This window comes from Peromyscus leucopus, chromosome 7, assembly GCF_004664715.2.
Source record: "Peromyscus leucopus breed LL Stock chromosome 7, UCI_PerLeu_2.1, whole genome shotgun sequence".
Lineage (NCBI taxonomy): Eukaryota > Metazoa > Chordata > Mammalia > Rodentia > Cricetidae > Peromyscus > Peromyscus leucopus.
This window is the reverse complement of record NC_051069.1, coordinates 76,162,721-76,189,321: the sequence shown is the minus strand read 5'-3', so window position 1 is coordinate 76,189,321 and position 26,601 is coordinate 76,162,721. Positions and strand designations below refer to the sequence as shown.

The 26,601-nt window shown below is 45.6% G+C and overlaps 1 protein-coding gene across 5 annotated transcripts in view; it reads right to left on the bottom strand.

The window, feature by feature from the left end:
- Nucleotides 1–6,589: 6,589 nt before the first annotated feature.
- The window catches only part of Mrap2 (melanocortin 2 receptor accessory protein 2), a 33,381-nt gene continuing 13,369 nt past the window's right edge, over nt 6,590–26,601 (bottom strand). For 4 of the 5 annotated variants that reach the window (XM_028875535.2, XM_037207822.1, XM_037207823.1 and 1 more), the window contains 3 exons: nt 21,906–22,039; nt 14,947–15,046; nt 6,590–8,181 (listed from right to left, as the gene is read on the bottom strand). In XM_028875535.2, the coding sequence (XP_028731368.1) occupies nt 7,791–8,181; nt 14,947–15,046; nt 21,906–22,032 (618 nt within the window). In that variant the 5' untranslated portion in view covers nt 22,033–22,039 and the 3' untranslated portion in view covers nt 6,590–7,790. Of the gene's footprint in view, nt 8,182–14,946; nt 15,047–21,905; nt 22,040–24,088; nt 24,499–26,601 lie in introns of those variants that run through there. The other variant, XM_037207824.1, reaches the window with a different exon arrangement.

Sequence of the window (26,601 nt, the reverse complement as noted above, 5' to 3'; positions counted from 1 at the left end):
CCAGGTGTAAATCCAAAGAGAAAGAGAAAAAGAGAGAGAGAGAGAGAGAGAGAGAGAGAGAGAGAGAGAGAGAGAGAACAAGAAAGCGTAGCTGGCTAAAGTTTAAATGCAGCCACGTGTTCCCTCTTGTGCCGAGTCAAGGCTTGGGTCTGGCTTCCTTAAGTTCCGACCACGTGCGTTGGCTTTACAGGCAGGGCCCTGTTCGGCAGGGCTACTCTGAGTTGTTTGTAGCACCAGCTTTAAGCAAGCAGGATTTAAGCAAGCAGCTCACCGATAGTCCAGCCTGAGGTCAAGCAGAACTAGACCCAGGCTAAGAAGCCGCTGCTCGGACTAAGAAGCCGATCGCCGCCAGCCGCCGCCGCCGCCGCCGCCGCCGTCGCGGGCCGCCTGCCGCCCTTGCGGGAAAGCGGACCTGCCGCCAAGCCAAGCAGTTTTTAATGGATTCTTGTCACGTTGGGCGCCAGATATTGATGTAACTAACCGTCTTATTAAATAAGAAACACAGAAACAATGTAAAGGAGAAAGCCGAGAGGTCAGAGCTCAGAGCTAAAATCTCACCCTTCCTCCTGCTGTCCCAGCTTCTGGAAAAGAGACCTACTTCCTGTCGGTTCGTTTTTTTATAGTATGTTGTTCTGCCTTCTCATTGGTTGTAAACCCAAACACATGACTGCCTCGTCACTGTCTGAATGTACAGCCCCCTAGGTCTTAAAGGCATATGTTTCCAATGCTGGCGATATCCCTGAACACACAGAGATCTTATGGGATTAAAGGCGTGTGCCACCACCGCCACACTCTTGCTATGGCTCTAATAGCTCTGACCCCCGGACAACTTTATTTATTAACATACAATCAAAATAATATTTCAGTACAATTAGATTACCACCACATCTGTGTGTTTACTTGGGTCAGAGCAGCTGAGGGTGAGAGAGGTTTGTCTGGACCATTGGGGACAAGGCAGAGACCTGGAAACTTCTGGCTACATTGAAGGTTTATTCAAATGGATTTTTACAACATGCCAAAGGGAGAAGCAAGAGACCTCCCCCTTGCAAGATCAAAGCACACCATACAGCCAAGTGTAGACCCTTCCAAACACCTGGTAAACACGCCCATAGTCAAATCATCCCCTTATACAGCCCTGCTGGGTAAAGCAAGCTCAGATACTCAGACCCTGAGTAAATTCTCACTAGGAAACCTCTGTGGGCCTCCACAAAGAGTCCAGGAGACCACTCTGCCAGCCTACATGTTTATTTAGGTGGACTTTCTATTATTTAAGTTTTTGTAGCAGCTTCTTGCAAGACATTTTTTTTCCATCCTGATGACTGATGGGCTGTTGCTAGAGTTTTCCCCAGTCCTGCCTGGCCCATGGTCAGGACAAATCTCTCTCACCTGCCAGGTCCGCAGCTGTTCAAGCCCAATCAAGTAAACACAGAGACTTATATTGCTTACAAACTGTATGGCCGTGGCAGGCTTCTTGCTATCTAATTCTTCTATCTTAAATTAACCCATGTCTATTAGTCTATAAGTTGCCACATAGCTCATGGCCTTCCGGTACCTTACATCTCCCTTGTCATGGTGGCGGCGGCTGCCAGTGTCTCTCTGCCTCATCCTTCCACTTCCCCGAATTCTCTCCTTGTCCTGCCCATACTTCCTGTATGGCTACTGGCCAATCAGTGTTTTATTTATTAACCAGTCAGAGCAACACATTTGACATACAGAATATCCCACAGCAATGGGCCCCTTTGAATTAACTCCAAAGGAAGGGACAGTGCACATCTTGGCTCTTTACCAGAAAACCTGTTCGATAGTAGTCTTATAATCTATATATAAGGTTTTATATATAGATTATATATCTATAATATAACCTATTTATAATCTCCTTGGCGTTCAGAAAGTCGTCTCCATTCAGGGCCTGAGAATCAACTTGTTCTTCTGACCATAAGCAATGTCAGCAGGGTGTGTTAGAAAAGTATATACGAATGTGTAAGAACAGCGATGCTTTGCCAGGAGGGAAGAGCCTTCTAATGGGCCTCAGCAAAGCCTGTTGCCTCCACCTTCCTTCCTTCTCTCTGGTAGCTTCTATTTTAAGAAGTGGCATTGTGATCCTTTTCTGTCCTTTGGCATTACAAACTATAAGAGGAGGCAATTATAGTCTGTAACCCATCACTTGCAAAATTGGTGTGTTATTAGGGGCATGAGATAGGGCCCTGGCACTGATAGATGCTTGACTAGGTCCATCCTGGATGACTTTCAAGCCTCCTAATTTCTAACTAGCTTCCCAATAGTTTCATGACTCTTACAAGAAAACCTGCTGCAAAAGTACCACAGAAATTAGTGCCTTCATGGCAATGACTACTCTGCTATAGTGTTTTATAAAACTAAGTTTACTAAGAATTTTTTTAAAACAGCATCTTGCCATGTGATCCAGGGTGGCTTTGAACTCCTGGCATTCCTCCTGTCTCAGCCTCCTATGTGCTGGAATTTTTATAGGCATGCCATTCTGGATTTAAAAATCAAAATGCTCTGAGTTTCTCAAATCATTATTTGAGATTCTATTTAGGACAAAATTCTGGGAGTGCTTTTCTCATTATAAAGCAGCCTTTAAAATCATGATGCTTTTCTAAGGATTAATGGGTGATGCCAATAATAGGATTCTCATAATATCACCAGAAGTAGTGAGAGTGGAAAGGAAGAAAAAACAAAATGGAAGCATTCATAAGTGCCCTCAGCATGACATTGATGACGGGAGAAATCATCAGCCAGGTGAGCGTTACCTGGCATCACTGAGTGTGGCAGGAAAGCTGACTCGCTCATGCAGAGATGCTATCGTCATGCAGCTGGTTCTATTCAGTATAAGGAGTTTAAGCTGCACATCACTGGGAAAGACATGACCAAAATTCCAGAAGGCAGCAGGCCGGCAAGTGCAGGGGCACACCAGTGACTGCTCCCACAGGAGGGCCAGAACAGGGCTGGGCATACAGTAGCTCGAGGAAGGATCCAATTCCTCCAAGGGTACCCTAATGAGGGGCTGTCCCTGAGACACAGCCATTGTCATCACGAGCCATTTAGAGTTTGAGTCCTTTGGCAAGGTATTATCCCATTAGTCCTGAAAGTGAAGCACCATAAACAAAGACAGAAAAGCTAGAGACGTAGGACAATGAGCTGAACAGTCCCAAATATGTTAAGTGCCCCTAACATGATGCAGGAAATTGTTTGAATAAGCCGAAGTGGACAAGAGAGATCTTGCAAGGTAAAATTATTCATGAAGAAACAGGCTGATAAATACTCAGCTAAGGCCACATTCTCCCATCCAAAGACAAAGGACCATTCCAAAAGAGGTATAGGCTCAGAATGTAAGTTACAGTCTACTGTGTGCCATCATGAATGTGCCCCATCTCATCTCATCTTGGAAGCTCAGCATCAGGCTAGGTTAGTTCTTAGGTGAGAGGATATGAAGTCACAAGCTACACTGAAACCTAGTAGAATTGTCGTCTCCCTTGAGTTTTGAAATATATTGGGACCTGTGACCCGTGAACAGGAATTTTATAATCTGTATCTTAGACTTTTCACACCAAGGAACCAAAAATATTTTCTAGTTCTACAGGTCTATAGATGGAGAGGACTTTTTACCCAGGACTAACACTGCCTGAGGTGGTTAAAATAATGGCAATATGCAGCTTGGAGTTGATACTGTAATGGACTAAAACTCTAGCATTTTGTAACAACTATATTTTACATGGAGGATGAACTGGGCCAAAGAAGACAGGAAGGGTCACTGACTCTCAATATGACCATGTCCTCATCTCTGGAAACTGGTCCGATGTTACTTTTCATGAGGAGAGTAACTTTAGCAGACGAGATCAAGAAGGGAAGACTTGGAGTGGGTTATCCTCCATAATCCAATAGAAGTAAACCAGACTCCTCGTAAGAGGAGAGCAGGGCAGTCAGAGACAGAGACAGTGAAAGCTATCACAGTACCATGAGATCATGACCCAAAGATCGAGCCCACTGTAGAAACTGATAAAGGCAAGATGGTGGATCCTTCCCGAGCCTCCTACGTTAGGCGCTTCCCTTTGCTGTGCAAAATACCTGAAGGAAGTAAAGGAAAAGTGTATCTGGGTCATGATTTTGGAGGCCTCAATCCATGGTCATTTGGTTCTGTCCTTTCCGGGTGAAGGAGACCACTCACCTCACGGAGGCCAGGGAACAGAAGGGCCAGCAACACCCACCTTTCTGAAGTATACTAACGACTAGGTTCTCTACCTCCTAAGTTTTTATCACCTCTGTTAGTCCATTAAACTAGGAACCCATTTGTCTATTAACGAGCTCATAAGCCTCATGATCCAATCTCCTCCCAGAATTCCTATTGGTGAAATTATTTTGACTACTCCATGTAGTTAAAAGGATATTTATTTAATGGCGTAACTCACAAATTAACTGATAGGTAGGTCGCAGGGTCTGGGAAAGGTGTATCGCAGTCCAGTGGTGTTCTCTGGAGCTCTGCACAGTCCACCTCCACCATTCAGCATCCCAGCATAGAGAGAGCGCACAGAGAGAGCGCAGAGAGAAAGCACTGGCCCATCCAGCTCTCGGGTCTCCAGGTGCCTCCCCTGGCCCTGCCTCATAGGTGTGACAGTTGCCAGAGTCTCAATGGGGCTTGGAACTTCCAGATCCAAGCTGGAATGACTACCCACTACATCTCCCCCTTTTTGTCTAAATAAGAAGGTTCTAACCTAATACAAGACTATATACAAAGGAATGGTTATCAAATATTGTCCAGGAATAATGAGGGATAATGACCTAGATAAGATGTAACTACAACCAATGCAAACAATATCAAGCAAGAAACACTAAAATCCAGAGAAGTATAGAACATAGGTAAATGGCATGTTATAAAGATCATTCAAAGGTGTCCTATCCTAAAGAACCTGAATCTAATACTTAATATGTTCTAAGATATTATATATACTAAGTTCTAACTATAACTGCTAGTCTTCAATCCCAACAAAGACCTGAGAAAGAACATAATGGTACCTAAGAAATGGTATATGGATGCAAGCAACTTTCAGGAATCTTGCAAGAGTAGACCACGACAGCTGGCATCCTACACAGTCACCTAATGTTTCTCAGCATTGTTGGTGCATTCAAATTGGCTACAGGCCTAGAGTATCTGCCCGACTAGCTCAGTCGGTAGAGCATGAGACTCTTAATCTCAGGGTCGTGGGTTCGTGCCCCACGTTGGGTGCCAGATATTGGTGAAATTATTTTGGCCACTCCATGTAGTTAAAAGGATATTTATTTAATGGCATAACTCACAAATTAACTGATAGGTAGGTCTCAGGGGCTGGGAAAGTTGTATCGCAGTCCAGCGGTGTTCTCTGGAGCTCTGCACAGTCCACCTCCACCATTCAGTGTCCCAGCACAGAGAGAGTGCACAGAGAGAGCACTGGCCCATCCAGCTCTCGGGTCTCCAGGTGCCTCCCCTGGCCCCACCTCGTAGGTGTGACAGTTGCCAGAGTCTCAATGGGGTTTGGAACTTCCAGATCCAAGCTGGAATGGCTACCCACTACAAATCCCACCTCCGGTCACTGCTGTGCTGGGGTTGGAGGACATTCCAAGTCCAAACCACAACTTTTCTAAGATGAAACACAGCACTGTTAATACTTTGTTTTTAGTTGTCTGGGGCTGGTTTTAGCCTTGTATACTATAATTTAAAAAAAGTTTGTGTTGCCTTAAGTCATTGTCTGTCTAAAATTATTATAAAAGCAGTGGAAAATTAACTCAGAAATCAACATCTATGTGAGTTACCTGCAGTCTGCTGGGCTGAAATGGAAGTTCTTGGTCTTGCTCAGAAATCTTGCTTCTGTGGAAGCATCCATGAGGCTGAGAGTGCCTAGTCTGCTAACTTGTAAGAGGTTGTAAAGCCTTGGGCTTTTCAAGGTTCTTAACATTTAGTACTTAAAATTATGATGCACTCCGGAACATCCCTCCTATTGTTTAGTCCTCTAAGTCCTCTTCTGGCTAATCAACCTCATAATATGATCTCAAACACCTTTCAATCATTATTAAGAAGTAGCCCATAATCTATATTTAATTGATATAAATTGTTACTACTCATGCAAGTTAATAAGGTCAATCTTGTTGTGTTGCATAAAAATATACATAAAGGTAGCATGTATCTATTTGTAAGGATTCATTAAAATGGCTTTAATTATATTATACTAAATAGTCCTTGATCTACTACTTTATGTTGGTCTCTTAAAGAACTGAACTTTGGGGTGGTGGTGGCATACACCTTTAATCCCAGCATTCGGGAGGCAGAGGCAGGCAGATCTCTGTGAGTTCAAGTTCAAGGCCTGCCTAGTCTACAGAGTGAGATCCAGGACAGACACCAAAGCTACTCAGAGGAAAAAAGAATTGAACTTCGCTTCAAAGACATTTTCAGAAAGGAATTTCCTTGGATGGAGTCATTCCCAAACCAAGCTCCTGTGTAGCTGAGTCTACACTCTCAGAAATCAAGAGACATTGCAGACATGGGATAGCTTTTTAGAGAAATGAAAACCTGCCTTTGTTAAAATCAAACCAGAGGAAATTCCTGTGCAATAAATGCATTTATTTTGCAACTTAAGCAAGACAAATGACAAATCACAAAGACAATGCTACCCAGAGACGAGCAGCTGGCCATGCATACAACTCACCGTGTGCAAGACTGAGTTGTTTCTGACGCCAGCAAAGTAGGGTTGATTCCTTTGTGAAACGAACAACATGTTGCTCATGTTAACATCACCCCATCCTGAACATGTTACTGTGGTACACACAACCCATTGACCATCTCAGCTCCAAGCCAGGCAGTCAACATCTACACACCCGCCAAAGCAGACAGACAGCATGGCAAACAGTATCTTGTTCTGCAGCCAAATAGTTCAGCAGTGTGACCACAGGGATGCTCAGAAAGGACCCAGTCAGCCAGGTGACAATCTGCCCTATCATTTTTTGAGAGCTCAAGTGCTTGTGAAGTACGTTAGGCTGGTACTCACGGGGGTCAGAGCTGTCCCAGGTTTAAAGCACAGGTGGATGGCGTTCCTCAGATAAACTGCCTCAGCGCGACTCAGCAGAAGCACTGTCACAGTGTGTGAGTCTCCTGGACTCCTGCTGAAGGCTCCCCTAACTAACATATGACCTAGTGCAGGACTGACTGGAGGGAGGGAACCAAGACCTGGAGAGCCTGCAGTCAGAGCCAGGATGCCATGTTCTATTTTCTACTGCTTCTATATGCATTAGCTGGTCTTGGATGCTAAGTCACAAAATATTTGAGCTGGGATGGGTCATCTACTCCAGATATGCTGCCTTACCTTTAAAGCCATGCAGTCCAGAGAAGTAAAGCAGATGTTATAAGCAAAGAATGGTGGCAATGGGCTAGATCAGAATGCAGTGACCTAACCCTCACCCAGGGGAGCTCAACTGTACATGGAGCCAATTTTTTTCAATAAGGAAGCTTTAATACTGTGTGTTTTTAATCCAAAAAGGGAAAGAAACAAAACTTACCACCTCCCCCCCCACAAAAAAGACAGCAAAATGGTGCCTTCCATCTCCAAACTCTATACCTCTATCACTAAGTCCCAGCCCTAGCCTAGATCTTAAACTTTCAACATCATCTACTCTCTCTCTTTCTCTCTCTCTCTCTCTCTACACACACACACACACACACACACACACACACACCAAGGGGAGGGGGAGGTTTCTGGCTATACAGAGACAGAATACATCCTCAGGAAGGTGCCCACAAGCATTTCTCAGTCCAGGTCTATACGTGAAGTCTGGGAAACTGGCTTATTTTCTAGAAGAACAGGTGGTTCTGAAATCAGAAGATCATCCTCCCCAAAGGAGTTCTGGTCCGTGTTCACGAAGTTGGGGATGTCAAACTTCATAAACCTGCTCAGCTCCTCCTCAGACCTCCCACTGCTTCTGATGGCTTCCTGGAGTTGGACATCACTGTCGATGGCTGTTGTTTGGTGGCAGACTTTGACCCTGTCCAAGTGTTCCACTTCATTGATATAACAATGGAAGAGAGACCTGGACTCCTCGTTACCCTGACGAGAGAACACCTTATCTGACTCCATTGGTTTCCCAAAGTCTGACACAAAGCTGTTCATTCTGAATCTCTTCTCTGACGACTCTGCATTGCTACAAAGACAAGAAAGAGAGGTCACAGACCTGCAGCTCACTCGCCTATAGGCTCATGGTGTCCTGCATAGAGGGCAGGCCAGGAGATTCTCAGGAAGCATCTACTGGGTGTCCCTTAAGGTTATGCAAACTAGCACTAGCAGAGAGATGCATCACTTCTAAACATAGGACTCTAAGACAAAAACCTCTGGATGAAAGCTGCTGGATTTTCCTGAGGGCAGATAGGGTACAGGACCCCCCCCCCCCAGCATCCCGTAAGCACTCCAGGGATCTCGAGGGATTCTTAGATCTCCTGAATTGATATCAATTTTTAATCTTTATTTTTGTGCTTTTGTATATGTGGTATTTATGTGTACATATGTGTTTGTGTGTGAATATGTGTATAGGTGCATGTGGAAACATGAAGTTGATATCCAGTGTCAATTGTTTCTACACTTTAGTTTGTTTTGTTTTCACTTTTATGAGGCAGGGTCTCTCACTGAACCTGTAGCTCACTGATTCAGCTTAGGCTGGCTAGCCAGCAAGAACCAGGCAATCCCCCTGCCTCCACCTTCCCAGTGCTGGGATTACAGTCACCCAGCACACACTGGTTTTTATGTGGGCTTTGGGAATCCAAAGTCAGGTCCTCATACTTACGTGGCCATCACTTTAGCAACTAGGCCATCTCCCGGCCTTGCATCAAAGTCAGTTTAAGTGCTCCTAAAGAAACAGAGTCCTGCCTTACAGACCTTTAGGATCCTGGAGATACTCAGTAATCAGCATTTTCATAGAACCCCCAACCATCATTGCTATACTGATGTTCAAACTCACAGGCCTATAGCATACAGCATGGCTCTCTAGCAGCCAGCACAGGCCAACAGCACTTCCCGGTAGGAGCCCTGTCAATATCTACCAAGTTGCTCCTTTCTCTCAGGCCCTCCTGAGTCATCTAGGAGTCATCTCTGCAAGAAACCTTTTCCGATTCTCATGGCCTGGGGTAGTTGCTCTATGGGGACACGGGGTGCTTCTCCTCATCCATCTTCCTCTGTGTTGTGCCTATTTCTCCATTTCTCTGTCACCTCCTTTAGGCTGTAAGCTCTCCAGGGAAGGCACTGTGAGCTTCTTGCCTACCCCATCCCCAGTTCCAAGAACAGCAGTAGGTACATACTAATTGCTCAGCATGTTTTTGTTGGATCAGTGAATGAACACATCAGTCATGAAGAGATCTGAAATTAAAGCAAATCTTGGCTTGGCAAGATGCCTCTTCTACAGATCCTACAAGCTGGAAATAAAGTCAAAGGCATGCTCAGCTAAGGCCTAAAACCGGAAGCAGATGAACCTGAATGGAAAGATGACTGACAGTGTAGATTCCAGAGCCAGTGATGTGGGAGGTCTAACAATCAATCCCATGCGGTTTCTCCTCTGTCTACCTGTATTTGGCTACAGGTAACCACCTTGTCTTTGCCCCCCACATCTCTAAGAGCTGCTCAAGAGTCTGCCATGGGGCCTTGTCCCCAGGGTGCTTGGCAGGCACCAACCATCTGGTACTTTGTACCTTCTACAACTGGCCAGCCTGGGTGCTCGCACAGGCCCAGATACCATGGTAGTGGTGGAATATCTTCCAACTATTTATTAGTGTGAATGGCCCTCAATAAAGGTGGCGAAAAACCCTGCAGTCATGTTCAATGTTTAACACAGCATGGCTGTTTACAAAGTTCACCTTCAAGGACCTTGGGTTATAGGTTAGAGAGATGGTATAACAGCCAAGAGCCAAGCACTGATGTTCTTCCAGAGAACCTGAGTGCTTAGTAACTACGTGTTACTCTAGATTCAAGGATCTGACACCCTCTTCAGGCCTCTGTGGCTACCTACACACCCAGGGCATACAGAGACACACACATACACATAAATTTTTAATTTAAAACCTTAAATTACAAAAAAGAATATGTTTTAAGTAAGTTTATGATCTTGTGGGCCATGTACATAGGTATCCTCGGCAACATCCAGCCTGCAGGCCTCGATTCACACAAGCATGCTAGAGGGCGCTACTCTTAAAGCCGCTTAGCCCTTGTTGATTCATACCTGTGAATACTCTTAGGTAATGGACACAGAGACTATCAAAAGATGCTAACAGGCAGTGGGGAGCTTGCAGCTGTACCCGGCCTTCAGTGCTCAGGAATGAAATACACGCATTATTGCCAGACTCATAAAACGTGTGGTTTGGGTACCACTCCATAGGTTATATGTTCTCCTGACAGAAGAGAACCAGCTGTAGCTTCAGCCTCTCAAACTTGGGAGGTCCTAGGGGGAAACTAAAGCTCACAACATCTACAAGAACAGTTAAAAAGAAGTTTAAAACCAGCCGAATTGTCCACAGCTCTGGCTACATCTATGGAAACAGAAAATTACAAGGTCCAAACATCTTAAATTCCACCTTAGCTAAAATGACATCTGAAACCAGAAGCCTCAAGAGTCAAGAACTGGAACCTTGGAAGGATGGGCTAATGGCTGACACTATCATGAAAACAGAGCGCTCAAAGAATGTTGCCAGAAAATATTATCCCCAGGAATCCCAGTTCCTCATTTGTGACAGTTCATACCCAACTCTATGCTGTTGTTTTGCAGCTGAGATCTAGCTAGAGTGTTTAGAAGTCTTCCCACGTCATCCTAAGGTCTGAGAAATAAAGACTGTTTATTTTGCTAGAAACCTGACCTGTTTTCTCACTGTTTTTGAAAGTGTGTATTCTTTATTTTTAATTTGGACTTCACTAATCATCTCTAACACCCATCTGTTTCCCTGGCTAGACCTGACTGTTCCAAGCCTTGGCATTTTCTCACTATAGGGTGCACCCAATATTCTCCAGGCCTGCAGGGTTATCTGCACCAGAACAGACAGCATCTTCCAGAAGGGCCCGGCCAGTTCTCTAACCCATGCAGTGACTGTCCTTACTCACCATGCCCTGCCCCATCTACTAATCTACTTTCAACTCCCACCACCTCTGCCTGATATTCCTAACCCTGCTCATCCCTTCCCACATCCTCTCCCACACCAATCCCCTCACTCACTCTACAGTGTAGCTACAGTGGACCCGACTGCCCCTCTTTATGCCTCTGTTTGTGATGTCCAGGAGGCCTCTGCCCTGAGATGGTCACTGCCTCCATGGCAAAACTCTGTGATCTGGTAACAGGAAGGCGTCTGTTCACCCACCCCTTTCCTGCATCTTTTTCTGGTTTCTCTCACAGGTCATGCTTTTCTGCCTTCTGAGGGGGCCATTTGCCTCTGGTCTTTCTGTACATTGGTAAATATTTGTGTCCCTCAAAGGGCTTTGTAAAACATGGCCTCAGTGGGTGATACGTGAAACACTGAACACAAGATTGTATCTACAGGCTTGTCCCAAACCATGACTGCTATGAGACACACAGACATCCCAGATTGGTCTTTTTGTGACAGAAACCCAAATCAAGTCAAGAGGATGTAACACACACACACACACACACACACACACACACACACACACACCCCTCCAGCTGCAGAGGACAACACAAGTTATGCCCTAAGTCAGTCCCAAAGGATTTCCCTGCTTCCCTACAAATGCTTGCTGCCGGGCCGAGCCACCACACACCAATTACTCTACTCATCTACTCACGGATGGAGGCGGGCTGAGCAGAATGGTGGTGCCTGCCATTTCCAACAGCCACTTCCACGGGGGCTCTTAGAAGCTGAGACACGGCCTCCTAAGAGTGAAATTCTCTGAGAAAATAACCACCACCATTCATGGAGACACAGCCTGTGTCAAGAGTTTATACATGGTATAAATCAGCCTGACGGGGGTGCCAAGCACACACTCTGATGAAAGTCCTTCTATGTACACCTTTTGGTGATTAGCAGGGAGATGTCAGGCTGTGTGGGTAGGGAAAAGGCTACCCTTAGAATTCTTCTCAGCATGGCCCTGGGCAGGCAGCAACTATTAACCTAGTAAAGACTCCTAATTGATGGGGAAACAAAGGCAACTCAGCAAAGGTTTCTGGGATGGACCCAACACAGCTTTCCCACCTGTTGACAGTGGTCAGTGGCATCTTGAGATCCCAGGGTTCCTTAGCAACCACTCACCATGTCTGCCCCCTGCCAGCTAGTCCAGGGCTGTGGTGGGCACCAGTGACTCCCAGCGCTGACATTTTCACCATGTCTGCTCTTGTTACATACCCCCATCCTGCAGTGAGTGCCATATTCTGCTTAATTACAATTTGAGAGAAAAATGACATCCCCAGTTTTATAAGATTACAAGCAAGCCTGTATTCGCCCTTAAATAAAAGCTACATCTACCAGGACATGGGTCATTTAGCAAAGGCTACTAAAGAAGGCCATTTGTGGTGGATGTCTGAGGCTTGGAATTTTTTTTTTTTTAAGAAGTCCAAAATATACAACATAAAAATGAATCCAAGACCTCTCTAACCCTAACCCTACCCATGTCTCTGACAGATGTGTGCTAATGGACTATAATGCTCCAAGATACCACTCAGGCTCCCCCACTGACAAGTGAGACAGAATGGCTTTTCACTATCTCTCCAACATCCAGGTAAGAGCTTCCCCGCCACACGCAAACAATACTCCCCGGGACAAATTATCACCATCAAAGCTGCTTCTGAGGCCTAAAAGCTTTTCATAAAGAGGAAGCATCTTCCTACCTGGATCTCTCGCTAGCCTTTCTTTCCTCATGCCCGCAGGCACCTGGCTCTCTCCTACTCTAGACAGGAAGCCCTCTGCTGTTCCCCATCCTGAGTCAGCAGGAGGGCACCGCTGGTTCTGACCAGTGACTGGCAGGAAGAAAGGACGTGCACTACTTCCCAGCTACAGGACAGGAAGGTCAGAATCCCCATGCATGCTGTCACAAGAGCTGAGGGACTGCGATGCTCTAGAGCAGTGGTCCTCAACCTTCCTAATGCTGCGACCCTTAATACAGTTTCTCATGTTGTCGTGACCTTCTCGACCATAAGATTATTTCATTGCTACTTCATAATTGCAATTTTACCACTGTTATGAATCGTAATGGAAATATCTGATATGCGACCTCTGGGAAAGGGGGGTTGTGACCTACAGGTTGAGAACCACTGCTCTAATGGAAGAAGCCTCCACCTGTCCCTTGCCAGTGTGTCGTGTCAACTTGAGGAAGAGTCAGCCTCTGCTGTGCTCTCCTGACATCCCAGCGGCATTAATGTCCCATAAGCCAGGTTAGCCCAAATAGTCCCTCCCAGAGCCACATCTTAACACGGTCTCAGACTCGGTGAAGAAGTAGTTAAGCTATAGCTCTGGGTTGATCCACTTTTTCCTGAGAGTGAAGACCCTTTCACTTTGTTAGAAGCATGCAGGGTCCTGGTGAGTCCTGGTCTGTGACTGAGCACAGTTCAGAAGGACTCCTTAAGGAAGTAGGCTAGACAGGGTTCTCCAGAGAAACAACAGAATTGTTTCTGGCCCCTCCCCCCTGTCTTCATCCCTCCCCCTCCTTCTCCCCCTCTCCTCTTTCCCTCTTTGTTTCCAGTCTCTCCTCATTGCCTCTACTGCGTGCATGCATGCAGGCATGCATGCGTGTGTAGAGAAATTTCATTCCAGAACTGGCTCATTCACACTCTGAAAGCTCTACAGGCTGTAAAACTCGGGAAAGAATTTTTGTTTTTGGTATCAAGGTGATTCTAGAAAGTCACTCAGCTGAGTGAATGAAGCCCACCCACCTTCCAGAGGGTAATCTGCCCAGCCCTAGCTTATAGTATGCAGATTTAAGTATTAACTTCATTTTTTTTAAAAAAATACCTGTACAGGTGTTTGGCCTAGCTAGGTGTAGGTACAATGTTTTGCCTACTTGTATGTACACCAGGTACATGTCCGGTGCCAAATGAGGCCAGAAGAGGACATCAGATCCCCTGGAAGTAGAGTTACAGATAGTCATGAGCTGCCATGTGGGTGCTGGGAATCAAACCAAGGTCCTCCGGAAGAGCAGTCAATGCTGTTAACCACTGAGCCATCTCTCTGATCTGTTTTGTCTGTTTGTTTTAACCTTGTCTTTTCTTCCTATTACAAACCACACCACGTGTTTGGATTTCCTAGAACAATAATATGAAAAGCAAAAGTGTATGGATTTTTGTTTTTGTTTGTTTTTTTAGGGAAAAGAGGATGAAGAAAAGGGAGAGGGGAAGGAGAGAGGGAAAATGAGAATTTTTCTAGAGGCTTTTAAAGGGATTCTCCAGCATATATCAGCTTATACTGAAACATGACAGCATTTGCCCATCATTTAGAATGTTTATATTTAAAGGATTCCTCTAGCTCCTGAAGTCTCAAGCAAACTATGTGATGGGCTGAATAGTTCCCTTTCACTGGGGTTTTTCCTTATAGTTGAAGTATAGACAAAGAACCCACCACAACAGGCAGGGGAGATCACCTGTGGAGACCAGGCAGGGAAGTGCTGCTGCCCGGCTCAGTTCTGTAAACACATCAGCGTTTGCAGCCAATGTCTCCCATAGAAATCTTTTCAAAAAAGGGAGAAGGTGCATCTTAACTTCAGTATAAAACTCAGATCTGGGGGCAGCATGAACATGGCAGGGAAGGACCAAGAAGCCTGATTTGATAAGGGCAACAAGAGGCAAAAGGCGGGGGAGAAAGTGATCTCTCCTGGACAGCACCTGGATCTGGGTAGCAATCCATGCCCGACGCACCTCCCCATCCCGGGTCGGCCCAAGCCTGGTTCCCGGTCTAGTTCTATGTGAAGCGTGAAGCGCAGAGTAGCCCAGACTTACTCTTGATGTGGGGCACCTGTCTTCGTCAGCAAAGTCAGCACGAAAAACATGAAAATCACAAAGACCGCAAGACCAACCCAGAATCCGATCACAATGGAATCTGCAAGACAGGTAAAGTGAGATTAGTGTCCTGAGGGATTTGAACTAGCTTAGAAACATTTCAGGACTCTGAGCTTTCTGGAGATTCCAGGGTGCACCGCATATAACAAGACATCAGTCAGTCATCACAATGGGGGTGTGAAGACAGGTCACAGGTTATCCCAAGATCCAATCTTCTACTTTGCAGCCTTGGGTTAGATAGGTTTTTTTTCCGAGATATTTAAAATGGGTTGACTCTACTTCTCCTCATCCATGTTCGTGTTGACGCAATTCAGGTCTTGATCACTTTTTGGAATGGACGTATAGCTGGCCTCTTGACCACCACAAACAAATGAATACTTTCTGCTTTCCCTGCCTCGTTTTTTTTCTGCACAAGCTGCAGCTCTGTTGCTGAAGCTGGCCTACACTGGCTGGTGGAAAGTGCCTCTCAGAGCACTTTGCTCAGCGTCAGCTGAGAAGGCATCCCGCAGGGCTGGCTTTTATCATTCCAATGGCCATCCTCGTCTCCTAATTTACTCCTACTTTAAACCCCATTTGGACTGGGGACATCGTGTCCCTGTGTTTGCTTTAGCTCCTGGCTACAGCTTCCTCACACCAGCACTTGAACAGAAATCCTCACCGCTTTGGAGCTGGTGGAAGTCTGCCCTGTAGGGTCCATCCTGTATATTTAGCACTCTGGATAAAAAGTAATGTCGCACTCCTAGTGTCTTAATCCCAAATGCTAAAGACACAGCAATTTCTTTAGACCTTGCCTTTTACTATAACGGAAATAAGGCATTAAGGTAAAGGGGGCCGTGGAGAGGTGTCTTCAAGATAGTTTAGCAGAAAAAGCACTTGTGGAGAAATCCTGACATTCTGAGTTTGTGTCCCAGAACCCATGAAAGCTAGGATGAGAGAACCAACTCCACAAAGTTGTCCTCTACAAATATATAAAGGCATGTGTGTGCACCCACCCACACATCGTACACACAAACACATACAATAATAAAAAGAGACATAAAGCAAATCATGAAAAACACAAGTATTCAAGTACAGCTGACTTGAAATTATAAATCTCAATGATCTTGGCATGTGCTGTGATAACATGGTGTATGGTTATCTTCAATTCTACACACTGTATTTTAGCAACTGCTTTATAGAAAGAGCCAACCCTAAAACTGTATCAGGCTTTTTTTTTCTTTTGGGCCACCAACCAGCTCCCAAATCATGACACAGAGACTCGTTAGTAGTTAGGAATGCTAGGCCTTATCTTAGCTATTGTTTTAATCTGTTTCTCTTTATCTACATTTTGTCTTGGGGGCTTTTTACTTTTCCTTCATTCTGTATATCTTACTTTCCTGTGTCCTCTGTGTCTGGCTGGCCACTGCCTAGCTTCTGGCCCGGGGCATCTCCTTTTCTTTCTCCCTCATTCTTTCTTATCTGGAGCCTAGATTTCGCCTCCCACTTATTCTTGCTGCCCGCCAGCCCCGCCTATTCCTCTACTATCCAGCTATTGGCTGTTCAGCTTTTTATTAGACCAATCAGGTGCCTTAGGCAGGCAAGGTGAAACAGCAACACATCTTTACATAATTAAATAAATATAACACACCTTTACATAGTTAAAGTAATATTCCACAACATAAACAAATGTAACACATCTTTGCCTAGTTAAAGTAATATTCCACAACAAACCCTAAAACTACAAGCCAGTGTTATGTTTCAGGCCCAGAATTAAAATGCAGTCCCACCAAATCTGTTTACTGAGAAGGTCTCGCCTAAGGACAGGATGGTAGGGGTCCCTGAGAGCCAGGGAAAGAAAACAATAGCCTTGTGGGCTGAGCAATGTCCTTAACTATATATAAACTTGACCATCTCTCTCCTTCAATCTCCTCCTTGCTTAATAAGCCTTCCCAAAGCCTTCAAGGAAGAGAAGAGCGGCTGCCCTGAAGTTTCTTCTCTACTAAAATGCTTATTCGAGATCCTGGTCTGTCTTGGAGCAGCCCTCTCTTCTATATTCAGGCCATCTTTAGACTCCCGCCTTAAGGATTTAAAATGGCCAATAAAATTATATGTTAGCGTACATGAGAGACAAGACAAAAGTCATATAAAAGGCCCCATTTTACTGTGCTGGTTGCTCTGGGCTCTTGTTTGTCTGTAAATTGAGTTTGGCCAGGATTGCTATCGTAATTAAAAGCTGCTTTCCCAGGGAAGCCTCACTACCCAGTCTCTTTGTTCAGAGCCCACAACAGCAGCTTCCGTGGGGAACAGCGGACGGGTCCACACTTCCCCTTCCCTAAGCAGGGAATGAATGGGCAGAGGAGAAGGGAAGGGATGCTAAGACTAACTCTATAGCACAGGAGCTGAAACTGCACTGCCCTCTGTGGCCACGCCCCCACCCGGTCCCCAGGTACCGGCATCCCTAAAATCCTGGAGTCACCACTGCTTCTGAGGCCACACCTTCACCAGCAGCCTCTCCTGGGCTCTCTTCCGGACTCAGAGTTTGCCTCATGCTGGCAAGCCTGAGTTTCTCTCCATGACCCCTTTAATCCTGGGGTTTTCAATGAAGCTGAGACAGCACCTTCATCCATGGCCTCTCCTGGGCTCTCTGGAGAGATGCCAACTCTGCCCCACAGTGCCAAGCCTCAGGCCCTTTTCCTTGATCCCTTCATGCCTTCAAAACCAGTACCATGGGGGAGACTTACACATTATCAAGTTCAGCTGCCAACTCACCAGCCTCTTAGCCTTGAAAGGCATTTAAATGCTGAGGGCTCTCAGATTTATACCTTCATTTCCACGCCCTTGTTTTCTTGGATGTCTGTTAAGTGTCTTAATCTTACAGGTGCAAAACTGAGCTCTGATGTTCCTCCCTGACACCTGTCTCTCCCTTACACTTCTTCATCCCAGTTCACAGCCATTTCATTCTATCAAATACTTCACAAAGCTTCAAAGCAACCTTGCCTGTTCACTTAAGCCCATGTCAAGCCACTGACAAATCGGGAGAGAGCCCGCGTTTACAAACATCTGAAACACATGCACGTCTTGCCAGCTTGCTTCAGGCTGCACCTTGGCACAGCAACGGTTACAGCGAGGAGTACCTCACTGGTCCGTGCTTCTAACCTCACTCACTTCAATCTCAGTCACAGTGATCCCAGTAGAGCGCAAGGCAGAGGATGTTCCTGTTTCAAACCCTTATCTGACTTCTTAGAGAAAAGCCAATAATAGTCTTAGCCCAATCTCTATGTCTCTCCCCATGTCCTGCTCTCCTTGACAGCTCTGCACTTGGGTTCTACCTCTCTGTATGGAATTCACTCCTCTGGGATCAGGATGACCTCCTTTTTCCTCACATGTTCCAGTTCATTCTGGCCATGGAGCACTTTCTGACATGGTCTTTCCTCAGACATGGCTCAATCTCACAATTCCTTCAGATCTTTCCCTCAGATTTCTCCCTTTCAGCAAGGCATGCCACAAATCCAAGCTTTGAGAGAAGGTGCTTTTGGATTTTTGGCTCACTGCTATCTCTCCGGTGCTTAACCTGATTCCATTCATATTAGGTGCTCAGGAAATATGCTGAAGTCATAAATGAGTAATTTCCACTCTAAGTAGCAACCATGACTTCTGTAGGCTGAACAAGTTCATCTGAGGATGCACCTGCTCTTGCCAAATGTGGTACATATAAAGGGTGTTGACCATAATGGCCACTCTTGCCCACAATATACACTTTCTATGAAAATATTCTATTACCGTTCTGTTTGCCAAACTAGCTTTATATGTCACCCAGTAAAACAGCATGTCATATTAAAGGTAAGGGTTACTGCTTTCTTTCAAAATGGAAGTCCAGGAGCTGGAGAAATGACTTAGCAGTTAAGAGCACATGTTGTTCCTGCAGAGGACCAGGTTTCTTTTCCCAGCACGTATATGATGGCTCACAACTGTCTATAACCCCAGTCCCAGATGACCTGATGCCCTCTTCTGGTCTCAGCGTACACTAGACATACATGGTGTACAGACATACATGCAGACAAAACACTAATATACATAAAAGAAAAAATAAAAATAACATAATGAAAGAATGTATAGATGTTCACATTCCCATGGTTGACATTCCTGGGGCTTTTTACTTTCCTGTATGCCAAAGGGGCATATCTGTGGTGGTATTGTGTTCCCCAAAATATTGTGTACTCTAATAAATTTATCTGGGGTCAGAGAACAGACAGCCACTAGATACAAAGGCTAGAAAATGGTGGCACTCACACCTTTAATCCTAGCATTCCAGAGATAGAAATCCCTCTGGATCTCTGTGAGTTCAAGGCCACATTGGAAATAGCCAAGCATGGTGACACATGCCTTTAATCCCAGAAAGCCAGCTTTTAATCCCAGGGAGTGGTGGTAGAAAGCAAAAAGATATATAAGGCGTGAGGACCAGAAACTAGAAGATTTTGGCTGGTTAAGCATTCAGGCTTTTGAGCAGTAATTCAGCTGAGACCCATTCCGGATGAGGACTCAGAGGCCTCCAGTCAAGACCAGCTGAGGAATTGGCAAGGTGAGATAGCTGTGGCTTGTTCTGTCTCTCTGATCTACCAGCATGGACCCCAATAACTGGCCTCGGGTTTGATTTTATTAATAAGAACTTTTAAGATTCCTGCTACACATATCTGTTTATGTTTCATCCTCTCAGCCTCATATGCTGTCAGATTCCTGTGCCAGCAGTGAGTGCTCATCTGAATATTTTGTATTTTCATGACATTAGTGTTGAAACAAAAAGCATTCTCATTAATAGTATGCAACGTGCCACAGCTCTACCTTGTTTTTTTTTTTTTTTAAGGAAATTCTTTTTTCAAACAATAATCATTTCTATAACCAAAAAGAATATGCTCAAAGGAGAGCTGCCTTGGCTGTCTCTGGAAATGTGCCAATGAAAATTATAGCAGCAGGGCTGTCTGTGGAGCCCGTTAGACCAAGGCAAAGAGACAGGAGCAGGCAGAAACGGCACTGACAGAAAGGCTCATGTGACGAGGAGGACGGCACTCCACCAGTCTTTCCGATTTCCACCAAAAATCATTACAGACAAGTGTCCTTTCCTAGAGGTTACCCCATTAAAAACAACAGACTAAAGAACTTAGTAAATTTAGGAGAATGATTTCATACTCAGACCACAAGACTCTTGTTCAGATAATTAACAAGAGCATATCCTAAGAGGTTCATGCACTTTCTTTTCATTCCCCATAAATACTGGGCAGGTGTCAACAAAGAAACAAGAAAAACAATCCATTATTACTGTAAGCGTGAAGGATGTGTGATTTCTCCAGTGGCTTTGCTTAAGAAAGAAAAGGAGAGATCCCCCCTTGCAGTGAATGGGCAATGGGTGCTAGTGGGTACAAGTATCACTGGTGTGAAAAGAGATAAAGGGAGCGAGGGAGGAAGGGAGAGAGGGAGGAAGGGAGAGAGGGAAGGAGGGAGGGAAGGAGGGAGGGAGGGAGGGAAAGAGAGAGGGAAGCCTGCCTATGATTTTGATCTCTCATATTTCCTGATGTACCACTCGGTCTGGACCAGTTAAGAGCCTAAAATGGAGGGCTGGAAAGATGGCTCAGCAGTTAAGAGCACACATTATCCTTGCGTCAGACCCAAGTTCATTTCCTAGCACCCAAATCAGGTAACACACAACTACCTGTAACCCCAGCTACAGGGGAACTGACCTCCTCTTCTGGCCTCTGAAGGAACTAGAGAGAGAGAGAGAGAGAGAGAGAGAGAGAGAGAGAGAGAGAGAGAGAGAGAGATATGGTAGATTGATGATAGATAGATGATAGATAGATAGATAGATAGATGATAGATAGATAGATGATAGAATAGATAGATAGACAAAATAAATCTTTAACAATGAGTCTAAAATGTGTGCAGTACTTATGTATACATTTCAAAACAACTGGACATCACAGGAACAGTTATAGCATAACCCAGAGTGGTTGGCAGTGCTTGCCTATAATATCAGTTCTGTCTGTCAAAGTAAGGATGCTTCATGTAAGTCAGAAAGCATTGACTCTGAGAGGAATACAACAGTAACCTTTTACATAATTGCATTGCTTAGTGGCAGATCACTAACCATACCAATTCCCGGAAACGGCACTGATGCCTGCACTCCATGGCATATGATGGGAGGCTGTTCTCATCTGTCTCGTGAACACTGCTCTTCAGGAGTCTAGAAGTCCAATAGGATTTTTGAAATGCTTTAAAATATTTATTTGTTTTCATTTTATGTGTATTGGTGTTTAGCCTGTGTGTATGTGTACCACTGAGTTCAGCGCCCACAAAGGCCAGAAAAGGGCACTGTATCCCTTTGAACTCGTGTTACAGGTGGTTGTAAGCATCCCTGTGTGTGTTGGGAATTAAACCTGGGACCTCTGGAAGAGCAGCCTGTCCTCTAAACCACTGAGCCATCTCTTCATCCTTCCAATGGGTTTCTAAATAATATTACTGGCAATTACAAAAGAAGAGTCTTCATGCAATCACTCTGGATCCTATTTCTGTACACATTTTTGTTGTTGTTATTCAAACACTGATGCTTTGAGGGAGCTGTAACAGTTAATGCTTTCTTTTTTCTTCTCTTTCTCCCCCCCCTTACAAAAAAGCTCTTTCTAAGGCTAAAACACTAATCCACACTCTTCCACCAAGGGGGTGTTGTTTTAAGTCCTTTGAAAACCAGAATTACCAATGTCCCCATATCATACCAACCCAGGGCAATCAGCCTATGTGAGAGGGGTATTTGGTATTTAGAGACACAAGACCATTCTGTAAGAAGATAGGCTATCAGGAAAAAGCAGTCACAGGGATTTCACGGGTTAACACAAACACATGACGGTTACCCCCGGGAGCAGCACAGGACTTACACTTATGAGCCTTCAGTCCCTCGAAGGACACTGGTCCGATCTCATAGTACTCATACTCCCAGGTGTAATCAGCATTAGATGCTGGCTGCAGGGATGTTCTGTTAGAAGTCAGCCTCGGGGCAGACATCTCCACCCTGCACACATGGAGAAAGGCAAGAGCAAAACTCATCAGTCCATTCACAGATGCACAGTCACCCCAACTGACCTTGGATGCACTCAAGAGTTTGGGGTCATGAGTCCCCAGTTCTTAACCACTGGGTCACCGGCTGCCTATACCTCACACCACACAGTCATTATTTCCTTCCCTTCCCCACTAGTCTAGAGCATATATGAAATCACTGTGTGTGTGTGTGTGTGTGTGTGTGTGTGTGTGTGTGAACTACACCGAATGCCTGGCATGCAGTCAATGTGAACTTCTGGGAGATGACGGGTGTGTGTGTGGGGAGCAGAGACTGTGGCCACACCTCGGAGAGTTTGCAGCAGCCTCATCACCGAGACCTGTGAGGAGTTAGTAACATCAGTGCCAGAAGCGAACTGCCAGCATGTCTGATTTGAGCCTCTCCTGTGTAGCGATGCAGACGGGCATCCGATGCAGATGCACCCCAGGGACGTGGACAAAAGCAACTGCACAGTTGAGGAAGGGTCTCAGCAGAGGCCCACACCTCACCTTTGCGTGTTCCTGAAGCAGGCTACACATCCAGGATTTCCCAAATACCTTTTTTTTTTTCTTATTGGAATTATTTTTAAAAAATATCCTCTTTGGGAAGTGTTAGAATGTGTATCTGGGGAGATCAAGGTCAGTGCAGCCTATGTGTAATTACTGTGAAGTGTCTAATGTAAGTGAGACTGCCTGCTGGGGGCAGAGTGACAGGAGGTATAGGCCAGGACCCCACAGGCAAATGGAGAAACCGAAGTCACTTAGGGGAAATTTTGGATAACACACCAATCCAAACTGAGATTCCCCGAGCAATCTCCACCACTGCCTTTTTGTCGATAAAAGAACTCTCTCAAACTTGCCTTTTTCTGCCTGCCAGGGGCTCAGAGCCACCCACAGCCAACTTTAGCCACAGCATTACCACCGTTCTGCCCCAAGGCACACATCCCTCCTTTCACATTCCTCACTCCCTGTACCTAGACCTGGGACCCGCAGAGTATCTAATACCACAATGTCCAAAGCGTAAGGTGCTGGGGCCCACAGACGCCTGCCAGTGTTAGGAATGAGGAACTAGGTCACTCCCCTAAAGGTAGAAAGGCAGACACAAGAGATGTCAACCCTTAGGTGGGGAAGACAGGAAAAGGGAAGCTGAACTTTACCTAAGTGTTCAATTACCCATCCCATGTCAGTTCAAAATCACGTAAAACCACTACATGTGCTGTTAATCTTATCAACTCGACTGGATTTAGAATCACCATGGAAACGCAACTCGGGGTATATCTACGAAGATGTTTTCAGACAGACTGAACTGAGGAGGGAAAGACCAATCCACGATGTAGTTGCTGCCGGGCCCTGGGTGGGTCCCAGACTAAATAAAAAGGAGACAGAGCCGAGCCCAGCACCAGCCTGGGTCTGCCTCGGCTCCCCGACTGTGGGAGCAGTGTGCTCAGCTGCTTCCCGCTCCTGCCACCCTGTCTTTCCCTCTTCTGTCCTCACCTTGTTTTTGTCTCAGGCGTTTGTTACAGCACCAAGAAAAGCAACTGATGCATGGAGTTGGTGCTGCCGAGCGGGGCCTGCTTCACGACATCCTCTGGTGCCTTCGACCTCTGCCCGATACCAGACTGACTGACTCCAAAGCGAGAGGCCAGACTTTCAGGGGCCTGATTCTTTGGGAGGGAAAATTACCCTTTCCCACCATTTCCTGTCTCAGGAGCTGGGTGCTGCCCTGGCCGGCCCTGGCTCCAGCCAGCCAGCCCCACAGTTCCCTGTCATCAGGCCAACCATGTATGCTTACAAACAGACCTTTCAAACTTCTTAATTTTTTGTATAACATACTTTATGTATTTTTGTGCCTCCCAACTGGTTTTTGTACATGTAAATCAGGTACTGTCTGTCCCTTTCTGAGAGCATTGAAACATACAGGTCTCAGCAAGGAAAACCCAAGGAGGAGAATGCACCTCCCCTGAAGCCCTGGTCCCTAACAGACTGTAGCAATGACGGGGCAGTGTAACCAAGCATTTCTCCCCACCTCTGCTGTCCTTGGCCTTGAGTTAGACCGGGCTCCAGATGCCTTTAAGCCATGTAGTCCGCTGTGAAATATTACAAAAGTAAGCCATCCTTTTTGTTCCCAAAGATGTGGGCTTTCCTGATGGCTCACTCTAGGAACTGGATGCCTTCCTAGAGACAAAAGTGAATGAAGAACCTCTGTTTTCTCAGAAATTCGACTCAGAATGTGTCTATTGAAGCAGTTCTCTCTCACACCCACTGCTTCTGTCATTACCACTACTTGTCTATTTAACAAGGAAGATAGGAAAATGTGCGGTTGGGGCAGGGAAGGCCAGGGAAGCGAGACAAAACTGTGGGTGGACAGCGTGGGTGCGTTATTAGGCAGGGCATTGCAGCTAAAGAGAAGTTAGACAACGTCTGGGGTTGGCAGGACATGGCAGCCTCATCTATATGATGGTTTGACAGGCATGCAAAATACAAGACTAAGAGTCATGGAGGCTTGAGGTTCCGGGAAGCCACCGAGCCAGGCAGTATACAGCAGGGTCAGATTCCTTGTAAAGAGGTCCTTGAGAGGCGATGGTATGAAGCAATGGAGACACCCACACATACACAATGGTGACATGCCAGGACTTTCGGCTACCAATGGTGCAAAGCACATATGGTGCCACAGGCACAAAATTCAACTGGCCCAAGAGAGAGGGTATGTACTACAGACAACAGAACTGAGAACCGGAGCTACCCAAGGCTGTGGGAGCCCACCAATTGCCACCAAGAGCCCCAGATGCGGGGCATGGAGCTGTAGATTTGGTGTTTGTCTTGCTGGATTTCAGTCCTTTGGTCTAATTGTTCCTTACTGTGTCCCCATTCCTCCTTTTTAGAGTGGGAATGTTTACTTCACTCCTTTGTATGCTGTAAAAAGGTGACTTGGATTGGGTTTTCCAGGAGCTCACAGTTAGGAGATTGCCTTGAATCTCACAAGACACCTTGATCTTAGCTTCTGAACAAGGTTGGAACTTTTAAGACTGGGGGAACTCTTGAAGACAGACTAACAGCTTTTCGGAGGCAGGGCTGGTAGAAGAGCAGTTATGGCGGCTTGTGTGTAAGTAAGCGAAGGAGATCTCGGCCCCTGCTCCTCTTTTTACTTCTGGGCCACCAAGGGTTAAGTGGCTTTGCTCTGCTGTGTGCTCCTCAGTAAGATGTCATGCCTTCTCAGTGGTCCCCCCAAATGGGCAAAGAAACTGTGGATTGAAACCCTGAGTGAGAGCCTTTCACCTCCATACGTTAATTGGGACAAGAAGCCATTTGCAAAAGGCTTGGCATGGGCCTCACCATCTCCTCTTACTTGGAGCTAATTTGTCTCATAACTTGTCATTTTGGAAATTGTATTTTTTTAACAGCCCCTCAAATACTTTACGTTCTCTGCCACCTGCACACAGGACATCCCCTATGATGTGAGTGCTTTTCGCCCCAAACCCCTCCCTTCCCAGCACAGACACCCATGTCATGAGTCAGCAAACCCAGCCCAATGGCTCCATTCTTACACTGCTTGCCAGGGAAGAACGCTTATATTTCCAAATGACTGAAGAAAATCTACAAAACTATCCCTGTGACATAAAACAATATGAAATTCAAATACAAGTATCAATTTTTACAAAGTTTTAGTGTAACCCAGCCACCTGTTTTGTGTTTTCTCTGGCTTCCTTAGCATTCTGACTGTAATAGAGATAGCCAAAAAGCCTAAGCTATTTATTTTCTGATCTTTGGCAGAAAACACCTGCCAATCTGTGCTACAGAAACATTAGAAAATTACCTGGGCCTCAGTTTCCCCCCTGGATAACTAAAGATGGCAACAATACCTGCTTTACAGAGTGGCTGTAAAGAATGCAATGGTGTGTGAAAGATGAATGGGCAAGGGGCTAGAGAGATGGCTCAGTTTGTACACAAGCGTCAGGCCCCGAGTTCAGATCCCCAGCATCTATGTAAAAGCCAGGATCAGGGGCTTATGCCTGAACCATGAGTCTTGCTGGACAGGTAGTCTAGCTGAACTGGTGAGATCCAGTCGAGATCTTGTCTCAAAAATTAAAGTGGAGAGCAACTGAGTAAGACACTGATGTCAACCTCTAGTCTCCAGGTGGACTACATACACAGACATATACATGTACACACACATAAGCATGCACATATGTGCTGTGGGATGTTCTGTATGGCAAATATGTTAATAAATAAAACACTGGCTAGTAGCCAGACAGGAAGTATAGGCGGGACTAACAGAGAGGATAATTAAGGGAACAGGAAGGGAAGGAGGAGATTGCCTGCAGCCACTGCCAGGACAAGGAAGAGGTAAGGTACCAATAAGCCACAAGCCACGTGGCAACTTACAGATTAATAGAAATGGGCTGAATATAAGAGTAAGAGCTAGATAATGATAGGCCTGAGCTAATGGCCAAGCAGTTTAAATAATATAAGTGTCTGTATGTTTATTTTATAAGTGGGCTAAGGGACTGCTGGGGTTTGGCTGGTCCTGGAGAGAAAACT